The sequence below is a fragment of the Adiantum capillus-veneris genome, chromosome 27, assembly GCF_014529385.1.
Source record: "Adiantum capillus-veneris isolate H3 chromosome 27, ASM1452938v2, whole genome shotgun sequence".
NCBI classification, from domain to species: domain Eukaryota; kingdom Viridiplantae; phylum Streptophyta; class Polypodiopsida; order Polypodiales; family Pteridaceae; genus Adiantum; species Adiantum capillus-veneris.
Genome location: NC_140957.1, coordinates 111,860,615 through 111,871,744, shown reverse-complemented (window position 1 = coordinate 111,871,744; position 11,130 = coordinate 111,860,615). Strand labels below are relative to the sequence as shown.

Sequence of the window (11,130 nt, the reverse complement as noted above, 5' to 3'; positions counted from 1 at the left end):
AGCCATGAAGTTAGAGATTGGCAATGTGCATATGAACTCCAGTAGGAAATTGGTAGAATGGAGAAATTTTTTCCTTCAACTTGCTAAAGAAGAACAAAAGTAAAAGCAATCCATGGATACTTTCGGAAGTAAGTTTGGAGATAGGTGGACCATATTAAACGCTTCAAATCTATATGTATTCTATAACGACAGAGGGAGTGCGCTTTACACGTGTCGAAAATTGCGAAATGAAGGCTAAAGTCCAAAAAAGAGAAACTCCTTTGCGCATGATAAAGATAAAGAGGGGGAGAGAGAAAGAGAGAGAGGCCGCCAAAGGTGGCCGGCAGTACTAGTCTTAAATAAAAACACATCCTAGTATTTGATTTTTCACGTGTCTCAATTCCAATTTGTGCGCAACGCACTTCCACTTAGGCAACTCTAAATAGCATGACAATGTCTACATTTTTGGTTCACGCTGGGAGTTTACGTGAAAACACAATGCACTTTCCCACTCACGGCTTGCCACGTGCATCGTGTACTACAGCATCAGGACGTTGGAGCTAGCACTAGATTTACTGTGATTTCCTTGCCGTATGCGTGCACGTCCTCTCATAAGACGTCATTTCTTTAGAAAATGCGAGTAGGGATGCTCCTTGACCTAGGGTAGAGGAGCCATATTAAGCACACTTAAAGTGGAGGCCCTATTCAAAGCACAGATTGTAGGGTTTCTATCAAAGTGTGTGCTCAAACAGGGTCGCTATAGGCCCTTCTGCATGTGGCAATTAAAAAAACTAGGTTATGGGCTCCATTTTCCCCTCTTTTTTCCAGTTTTTTGATTTATAGTGTTACAATTTTTGGTACCATTAAAGCTACAATATCCACCCCTGCCACGTGCCAAGGATAAGCCCTTTCTGATCCTGAAGCTGTCCAATCACCAAGCGTGGCTCTTCAGTGAGAATGGGTCAAAAAGTCTTTTCCAAAACGCATCTTCGTCACGCACAACATGGCTTGTCACCAATTGAAGAACTGGCGATGCTCTGTATGAGCTCTCCCTCAGTCTAGATGTGAGCTACACACGCATCGTTTTGTGTGGGGAATTTCCTGCAGTTTGGAGCGGGCAGGAAAGGCGCCCCCTGTTTCACATTCGTCATCATCTCCAAACAGCTTCACAGGTATCATGGCCATCTCCGAGGGACTTGCACAGGCTCTCAGGTGGTGAGCTTTTCCTGGATGTAGCATTTGTAATATGTTGCATTCCTTTCTTCTGTAATATGTTTTTGTTTTTGTATTCCTTGCTTCTGTAATATGTTGCAGAAGACGTGAGGACTGTTTTCTGTGCTACAAAATGTAGAGGACGCTGCACGCAGGGAAGTTGAGCTTCACCTGCGAGATCCCTCTACCCGCATACTTGCATGGGAGGCGATATTCCCGTCGAGGTTAAACACACTCAGCTCTTCGTTGGAGACAGATTTGTCGACTCCATCTCGGGTAAGATTCTCTCTCTCTCTCTCTCTCACACACACACACACACACACACACACACACACACACACACACACACACACACACACACACACACACACACACACACACACACACACACACACACACACACACACACACACACACCGTTCTTCATCCTCGGCACACAATGTCTGATGCTGGTGGCTTTACATGGCAGAGGTGGCAAGTACTCTGAGGATGGTTCTTGTTGTTGCAGATGAGAGGCTAAACGACATAGTTGAAGTGCTTATTACGTTGCTCCAGAAGTTCTGTATAGATCCTATAGTATCGAAGCGGAGAGCATTGGAGTAATTACGTACATATTACTATGTGGCAGCCGCCCATTTTGGGCACGTACAAAATCTGGTATCTTTAGATTCGTTTTGAAGTCTGAGCCAAGTTTCGATGAAGCACCACGGCCCATCTTGTCACCTGAAGCAAGGGACTTTGTGAAGAGGCTTCTCACGACAGATCGCCACAAAAGAATGACAGCTGCTCAAGCCTTGAGTAAGTCATTGTGTATCCAAGTATGCAGGACTTCAGGCCACTGGTTGTAAATTTATGAATGCTTTCTTGAAGGGCCTAGGTGTCTAAGTAAGTGTGTTTGTTGTGTTCTATTTGTCAGCACATCCGTGGATACGTGGATACCAACAAGTTTCTCTAGACATACTGATTTTCAGAATGGTGAAAACGGAGATCTAAAGTGTTGATGGTGTCGCTACTATGGTCTTTTTCAGGTGAGATAGCTTCACTGCAATGGTTCTCACTCAGCAATCATGACTACTGCTCACTTAGCTATGTTTAAATACTTCAATTAAAGTTTGTAAGTCGCATGAGTTTGGCTCTTGTTTGGTCTCGATTCATATATGTTTGTTTTGTATGTCACATACTTGCAAAAAGGTGTTTGATGTCTGCATTGTTTGACTACATTTGTTTACTCACCGCTAACAAATTGAAAGAGAGGAAAAATTAACTCTATGAAGGTAAGAGCAGTTAGGGTAGGTACACTTGTGGTTTCAAGATATTACAAAACATGGCATTGTTGTGGATATAAAGGGAAAAGTTGTAAAAAGAAGGCATTCCTAACAAAAAGTAGGGCGGGATAAGCAAGATCTGATGTTTTTGCTGATTCACAAAATGTCACACTGAGAGGCTTATTGCAATTTATGTCGAGATCTTCGTAGTTTCTCCAAGCGCAACTTCCTTGCCAATGCTTGATATGGTTGATCTTGGTGGAGAGACTTGATGAGGACACCTTCAAGTGAACCATTCTCCCAAAGTATCGACCGCAACCGCTTCTCAAAGAGCTGTTGTTGTATCTCCCAGTCCTTTCTAGTTAGCTTAGCCTTGGTTGCATATGCTGTCCGTTGACGGCGCTCCTCTTTCTCAGCAAGAGATTGTAGCCGCTTCTTATCCTTTTCTACTTTTCGCTCTTCTCTTGCTTTACTGATCTCCTCTTTTTTTGCATTCTTTGCTTTCATGCTTTCAACATACTGAGATGATGTGATGATCAAAATGTTTGTGTAATCCACAAAGGCTTCTCGTGGTGCTCGCCTCACACATACTTCTGTCATAGGCACTCTCAAGAGATTAATTATTCTGTTCTGCTCATCTGATGGTTGTGTGCATGAGGATGGATTCATGTTTTCTTGCTGAAAACTCAATAATGCTGGATTGTTTGCTCCATTTGTATGTTCAGTTGTCCCTTGCATGTTGTTGCAGCCTTCTGTTGTTTGTGTGCTTGCTTGTCCTTGGCATTCTGATGGGAATTGTAGTGAAAACCTGTCATCATTTATGGGATCATCAAAGCTGAAAAGTTCTTCTCGTGAAAGATTTAATATGATGTCTTCGCTTTCAACATCATCCACAGTAGGAATCTGAACCTGATTATCAGCTGCCATGGCCTTCAAAGCATCAACTGCCTCACCTTCCATAGTTGGCAATTCACCTTCAATAGAAGGTAAAGTATTTGCTACGATTGAAGCTGATGGTAAATTCTCTGGAATGTCTGAAGTTGGAGTGTTAGGCACTTGAGACTCATCACCCGCCTCATTGATGTTCTCCTCGATTATTTCGATGTGATTGCATGGCATACCTTCAAATGTCACTGCATTAGCATCACGTGGCCATATTCCCGTGGCCCTAAATCCCGCCTTGATGTTCTTTGCTGTAAATGATAATGTCAAAGCTTTGGATGCAATTCTGGCAAGTTCACCTTTACTGGCCTGAGAGCTTGCTGTCTTTTGTTGCCATATAGCTCGCTCCTTACGAAAGTTGGCCTTTAGAGACTTGAAGACTGACACATCTAAAGGTTGTAACTTATGAGATGTATGTGCAGGTAAAGTAACAATGTCAATACCTGAGTCATAAGCCTTGGCAACCACCTCCAAGGACACATGGCTTCCGTGTCCATTCAAAAAAGCAAATGTCTATGCTCAAATCCCATCTGTTCATTGATTGACTTTATTAAGTGATCCAGCCATGCTTGAAATAGCTCTCCCGTCATCCATGCCTTCCGTTGCATTGCCATTGCTACACCTGGTTCACAATGTTGAATGTAATCAATTCCGATTTTGCTGCCTTTGAAAATGTAGTATGATGGGATTGATTGTCCAGCAGCATTTACACAGCACAAAATAGTCATCCATTCTCTTGAATCGCATGTAATACCATAAACTGACTTTGTTCCCTTTCTTGCAAGTATTTTGATTCCTTTGTCTCTTGAACCTTGAAACACTGTCTCATCCGCATTCCAAATGTGTGGTGGTGGATATTTATTCGCATCATAAAGCTTTTTAAGGTCCACTCAAAGGACCAGGAGGACACCAATACAAAAAATCACAACATCACCATAGCCATGATATTATACACACACTACACAAGCATGATGGACAAGTGGTAGTTTTGGGAAGGTTGGCACTCTAAGCACATGGAATTAGGAGCACTTGATGCTAGCACCATGGAATATGGGTTTAGTCACACATCTAGCTCATGAGAAATCTCTTGATTAGCCCAAGCCGCAACTTGAAGCTCAAGTAGCTTGTAATCTTGCTGCGAAACTACATCAATAGAAAGGACCTCTTCGCTATCAAGACCTGTGTATTTGTGTCGAATTGTGTGGTAGAAGTCGGGTGTAAGCATCCACCCCCTGGGTGATGGCTTCATCTCTATGGAAGCTCTTGGGTTTGGTTTTCATATCTAACCTTCCATGACGACGGTCCAAGAATCCAACGATCACGACTCAAGGCGACTCCTAGGTGTGGGTGGTATGGTTGTGTATCCATTTGGGACTTCTCATAGTAGGGAATGATAAGAAAAGGGTAGTCTCTCTCTCTCCTCTCTCTCTCTCTCTCCATACACACTCTCTCATAGTTAGGATTCAGAAGAATGTGGTTTGGGTGTGTTGTGCTAGAGTGACAAGTCCGAAGCTATGAAAGGCGTCCTAGCCGCGCTTATGCTAGGTGGTGCCCCTTAGGAGTTATAGGATAGCACACCTTAGGTGCTACCCCCTGAGATGATGCTTGGGGATTTCAGGCTATGTGTGGTGGAGAGGCCACCCCACTTGGCACGTCATTTCCGACTATCAGCAACTATACGGCATGCGCCTAGTAGTTAGAGACTTCTTTCCTTATCTTTTCCATATTCTCCCAATTGTTGACATAGCTAGGGAAATGGAAATAGATAACACACAAGAGAACATTTGCTGCTTACTTGAAGCTCCCGATGAGCCTCCCAAATATATGTCCATGCAACACACCCTTTCATCACATATCCTCAACCAATGCATCAAAGATTTGAAGAGTGTGTTAGATGGGATTGGGGAACGTATCCCATCTCGTGATGAGGTGCAAATACAATCATTGATAGGTAGGTATGATTGCTTAATCATGTCTTTCAGATGGAAGGGCTCCGAAGGAGATGGAATTGCGAAAGAAGGGAAGCATTTCACAAATTCAGGGACATGTGACAACCACCCAACTTGCCTATGGATAACAGAGAGTTGCAAATGATGATGCAATCACAATGGTGCCTACTCAACCCTCGAGAAAAACAAGCATGCTTAGGAAGAAACATCAAAGAGTCTGAAACCAAGTGCGCTTTGCAAAGAGAAACCGAGTGTATTGCCATCATTGTTGCACTAAGGGCTTGTTGGTGGATCAAAGTGTGGAGTCAGGCAAAAACAATTCAAGCAATATTGCCACTCACTTCACAACAAGGAGCACGAGATACACTTGATGCTTTGATAAGTTGGAGAGTAGTCCTGTATGAGGACTCCAACTCTCATGAATGTGTGGGCATCAAGCCATCGCATTATACTTTTGTGAAAAATGTAAACTTTTCCAGGTTTAACTTTGTGCTTCTATCTAACGATCGGGATTTTTGTGTTGATATGTTTTTTTCCACCAGACACTATAAATTGGATGTGACCAAAAGCTAAGCACTCTAGTAGTGTATGGTACTCAGACTCTCGAACTTGCAGTGAGCATAATGTACACACTCAATTTGACTATTCTCCATTGCCCCAACGTAGAGCTAAGCTGAATGGTTGCGATAGTGTGTATCGCTGACAAGGGGATAGGCGTAAGCATGTAAGGGTGAGTATGGTTTCCTCTTTCAACAAAGAACATGCTTTTGTAATTCGGGAAAATAGGGTTATACAAATTGGCGAGTGAGTATTTTTAATCAACAAAAAATTTGAGCAAGTCCCTTGAGACATTCTTTATTACTTAGAGTGTATTGCAGAAGTACAAGAGGGTTTTTCATTGTTGAAAACTAATCCCACAACCAAACTCAAATCTCATGATAGCTAATCCCGTGGAACCAAAATTACAACCAATTTCAAGGTTGCCTCTTGCCTAGCTATGTGAGCATCTAATTCATTCAATGATCCCAAGCCAATGTCTGTGCTCTCGCTCTCATTACCATGAAAATAAGAAATAAAAAATATATATAAAAGGAAGCGGGTTTTGGGCTTCGGTGCCATGCCTTGCGGCGCATAAAATAATTCTCTTCCTCTTCGTTCCGTCCGCGTGAACCCATCCACTCACTCTCTCCCTTTATTCGCTCTTCCTCGGGTCCAATGTATTTAAATGGCTAAAATCATAAAATCCCTGTTAGATTTTGAGCTTGCCTTGAAGAAAACCGACACATTTTCACAAGTCTAGTGTAATTATCGGCAAAAGCTTCGAATTTTGACCTAAAAACCGGGAGAGCTTCGAGTTTGCCCTTATTTTCCCGTGTGCACCCTCCCCCGACTCTCTCTCTAACTCTCTGTGTCCCCCTCTTAACTCTCTTTTTGTCCTTCTCTCTCTCTCTCTCTCTCTCTCTCTCTCTCTCTCTCTCTCTCTCATTCTGTCTTCCCACTCTCTCTCTCTCTCTCTCTCTCTCTCTCTCTCTCTCTAACCTTTCTCTCTCTCACTAATTCTCTCTCCTCCCTCTCTAACTTTTTCTTAACTCTCTCCCTCTCTCTCGTGACCCCACTCCAAGCCCCCCCGTTTTTTGTCTCGTTGTGCAGGCTGTCCACACGTGCCAGCAACAAAGCCCTTGGATCTCTCTCTCTCTCTCTCTCTCTCTCTCTCTCTCTCTCTCTCTCTCTCTCTCTCTCTCTCTCTCTCTCTCTCTCTCGTCTCCTCTCTCTCTCGCTGTCGAGCTACACGGGGCCACGTCACCAGCGCGCCACATTGCCTCTTCCGTTGACTGCGCTGGGTCGCTGATTTGTCCCCTGCATGCTCGCGCACGTCGCGGCGCTAGGCCCACTGACCCGCCTTCGCCAAGTCGGCAAGCCTCCTTCGTCTGCACGTGCTGTAGGTCAACTGACTAGCACAATAAAAAACAACAATAAAAAACTGACAAAAATATTCCAAAAAAAAAAAATCAAATAAAAAATAGAAGAGGGTCTAAAAATTCACACAAAAATATTAAAAAATCACCCAAAAAAATAAAAATATTAAAAATCACAAAAAAGAGTTTAAAAATTTCTAAAAAAAATCCAATTAAAAATAGAAAACATTCACAAAAACATGGAAAAAATCATAAAAAAATTCAAAACAAGAGTTTAAAAACTTCTTTAAAAATAGAAAAAAAACTAGAAAATTCAAAAAAATTCAAAATTGATAAGAAAAATCACCATAAAATAAAAAAACTCATAAAAATTAAAAACTTCTTAGAAAATTCTAAAAAAATAAAAAATTCATAGAAAAAACCACAAAACAAGTAAAAAACCTCCAAAAATCCATTAAAAATTCTAAAATTCACAAAAAATCAGAAAAATTCATAGAAAAATAAAAAGCACGCAGAAAAATCATAAAAATTGCAAAACTCACAAATAAATCACATAAAATTTAGAAAATTTGCAGAAAATTTTCTAAAAATTAGAAGTTTCTAAAAAAAATATCGTAAAAAATCATAGAAATACCAAAAAAACTAGAAAATTCAAAATTTCACAAATAATTAGGAAATATAAAAAGGAACTCATCGGAAGTGTCAGAAAAAGCTAGAAAACGCTAGGAAGTGCGAAAAAATCTAAATTTATTAAAATAAAAATAAAAATAAATAATCACATCGAGCAAACCGTGCACAAGCAAACGAGATCAGTCGGTGAGAAAATAGTCAACTCGAAACCGTGAGCAATCAAGCCGAAAATCGACCAATCGCGGAGTTAATCAACTCTTGCGAGTTTGAAGAGCAGTCAACTAAAAAAGTGCTTTGTCACAAGCAGTTTTATCAAAACTAAGCAGGAGAAATTTTGCTAATCAATACTAGAATCTGTGAATTGACAGTTTTTGTAGATTGAGCCAACATGGACTTAAATCGAGCTGAGAATTCAAGTATAGCAGAGCAAACTAGTAGCAGTGGCAACACATGCACAACTGCAACAGAGCAAATTTTGCAGCTATATGGCTACAATGGGGATAAATTTTTGTACACAGATACAAAAGGTCATAGGTATCTTATGAGCAGTAAAGGCAACACAGATGCCAATATCCTATTGATCTGAGTAAAGCCAGATTCAGAGAACTCCCAGATGTTTACAGACTTCAGTGGATCCAAGTATTGCAAGCTTAAAGATGAAGTGCAGATAGAAGTGCAAAGAATTGACCCAAAAATTTGCACAAGTCCACAAAGCATCTATTTGGTGCATATGCAATCAGGATTATTGTACATGGACTACAGTGGTCAGATTTATAATCGAGAGTCAGAATTGCAAGATCCAACAGATCAACCAATAGGAGACAGTCTAATTGGAGAACCAAACCAAAGACGATACAAAGCTCAAGACGGAGCATTCTACAGCTTGATGCTAAGTGTTTTGAAAGAAATTGCCAACAACTTGGAAAGCATAGAAACAGAAACTTCTCAGCAAGAGCTCGACATAACAGAACCAAATGAAATTCCACCAATCATGCGGTATTGCTTAGATTGTGGACGAAAAGGTGGACATTTTTCTGAAGATTGTCCAAGAAATCCAGACAACAAGGACACATCAACCGCCAAGCAAGGTACAAAGCAATTTGGAAATGCGAATCTCGATGTAAGTGCATTTAACTCGTCACTTTTAATGCAATTAGATGATTCTGCATTACCATTAGAAGCACCAGTAAAAACACTGCAAATTCAAAATCAACATAAAGATGCACAGATACTTGAAAAGCTTAAAATTGATTCTTTGAACAACAAATTCCTGCATGAATTTAGTAAAGGTGTCGAGATATTATCAAAGGTTGAAAAGATTGTTAAATTTGCAAATGATTTTGCACCCACTGACACAAGTGTGCAATCATTTACGAGTTTAAAGGACATATCAAAGAGAATGATGTTAGTTTTGTATGGTACACATAATTCATATGCACACTATGTAAATCAAAAAGCGAAGCTGTACAAAAAGGATCAACCTGTGTTTGAACGGCCCACATACCAGCTCATAGAAGTGAGTCCAATGATAGATAAGAAAGGATGGTTCATTTCAGAGGAAAGAATCTATTATAGCCCATCCTCTCTAGAGTTGAAGGATATTACCCAAGTGAACTCAAAATCTGTTCAGAGCCAAACTCTCCTCCATCGAAAATCAAACTTCGATATTCTGACCAAACGAGCATATACTTTGATCAAAACAGTCGTAGGTATAGACGAAAGTCTAGCATCTATGATGCATTGGGTCTTGAAAGCACAGAAGCTCATATCATAGGAGACACATGGGATAGATAATATCAGGGCAAAGATAATGCTATCTACAGCTTAACTTGGGGAATAATTTGTCATGTTTCACGAAGATACCTAGAAAACTATGTAGAAGGGTTATAGATGCCAAATGCCAACAGTGCTACCCAGAGTGTACCTTCACAGTCTCAAAAGGTGAGACTAAAGCAAAGCCAAAAAAATTTGAACTCTTACAATAAAGCAGGCTATAGTGATCACCCTAGGAAGGGCGGAGCTGTAAATCCATCAATCTCAGCTCATGTACCAGGAAATGCTACACGAGTGAGCTTCTAGCCAACAAACCCCTTCAAGGTAGAAACCTTTGAAAGATCTTATGGTTGTTGGAAGTTTCCAATTGACCCAGATTCTATCAGAATGTGCAGATAACTGCTTATATGAAGATTATCATGGACAAAAGTTTCAGCTGATCTCTACAAGTCAGAGTCAAAAACCAACAAATCCAATGGTGTTCAAACAATTACATGTGATCAAGCTCACATATGCATATCAAGATGCACATGGTAACGAATATCAGCAAGGTCATGACCTTGTACAAACCCATACGGATGGCCCGCTGACTGAAGTCAAGGATTATATGAAGATGATGCAAAGCCTCAAGCTGCCAGAACAGGTGATAGAAAAGGCAAAGTCAACGAAAGCTAAATTCCAGAAAGCTACACAAAGGTCACCACCAAAATCTCCTCCAAAGAGACAGATTCTGCCAAAAAGTACAATGGATCTTTTAAGGTCAAAGGTTTCTCAGATCCAGGAGGACAATGCTCAACAATTGCAAAAAAGTGCAGTATTACAGCCAATGGAGTCAACATTGATTGAAGCAGGTGATCAAAGCAAATAAGTTGAAGAAAAAAGTCAGTTCAAGGACATTGCCACCACAAAAGCACTCAATACAGAAAGAAATCCTAAGACAATCAAGTGCAACATTGTTGGTGAAAACAAACAAAAGATGTCAAGAGAAGTAAAGCTAGATTTTCAGCTAGACAAGAACCTCATGTCTTTTCGCACTTGGAAAAGATGTGGCCAACCATAGCTAGGAGATGCTCTTGAATTTGTGAGCATATCTGGAGACAAACGAGCAGAATGTTGGGGAATCATCTCCACCACCATTGAAGTAAGTTCAGAGATTATCATAGCTCAGTTCTATGTGATCATAGCAAAAGATATGCCAGAGGCCATCATAATGGGAATGCCAATGGCCCAGAAGATGTCAGAGATACAGAATGCAAACATGAAGAAGTCATCACAGAAAATAAAGAATGAAGACCAAGACTGGTCACTCGCGGACGACATCACAAAGTCCTCAAGCACAGTTAGAATGGAGACTTATAGCAAAGCATATCTTATTGAAGATGATTCATCTGCATCGAATAGAACTTCAGAAGAGCTTAAAGCAAATCAAGAAATAGCCAGTGCAGATCAAATAGAACAAAAAGC

The 11,130-nt window shown here is 40.7% G+C and overlaps 1 protein-coding gene and 1 pseudogene across 1 annotated transcript; one reads left to right on the top strand and one right to left on the bottom strand.

The window, feature by feature from the left end:
• Nucleotides 1-1,391: 1,391 nt before the first annotated feature.
• On the top strand, nucleotides 1,392-2,184 carry LOC147422577 (calcium/calmodulin-dependent serine/threonine-protein kinase 1-like). The gene is made up of 4 exons (XM_086502746.1): nucleotides 1,392-1,467; nucleotides 1,700-1,727; nucleotides 1,859-1,989; nucleotides 2,108-2,184. The coding sequence occupies exons 1-4, from the start codon at nucleotides 1,392-1,394 to the stop codon at nucleotides 2,182-2,184; spliced, it is 312 nt and encodes a 103-aa protein (XP_086358872.1).
• A 993-nt stretch (nucleotides 2,185-3,177) lies between these two features.
• Nucleotides 3,178-4,647, bottom strand: LOC147422576 (MFS-type transporter clz9-like; annotated as a pseudogene).
• Between the last annotated feature and the right edge of the window lie 6,483 nt (nucleotides 4,648-11,130).

Excerpts from the sequence above, each read along its gene's own strand:
- LOC147422577 (XM_086502746.1), top strand. The coding sequence starts at position 1,392 with ATGGGAGGCGATATTCCCGTCGAGGTTAAACACACTCAGCTCTTCGTT. Across the intron at positions 1,468-1,699 it reads ATTTGTCGACTCCATCTCGG|ATGAGAGGCTAAACGACATA; the intron begins GTAAGATTCTCT and ends TTGTTGTTGCAG. Across the intron at positions 1,728-1,858 it reads CTAAACGACATAGTTGAAGT|ATTCGTTTTGAAGTCTGAGC; the intron begins GCTTATTACGTT and ends TGGTATCTTTAG.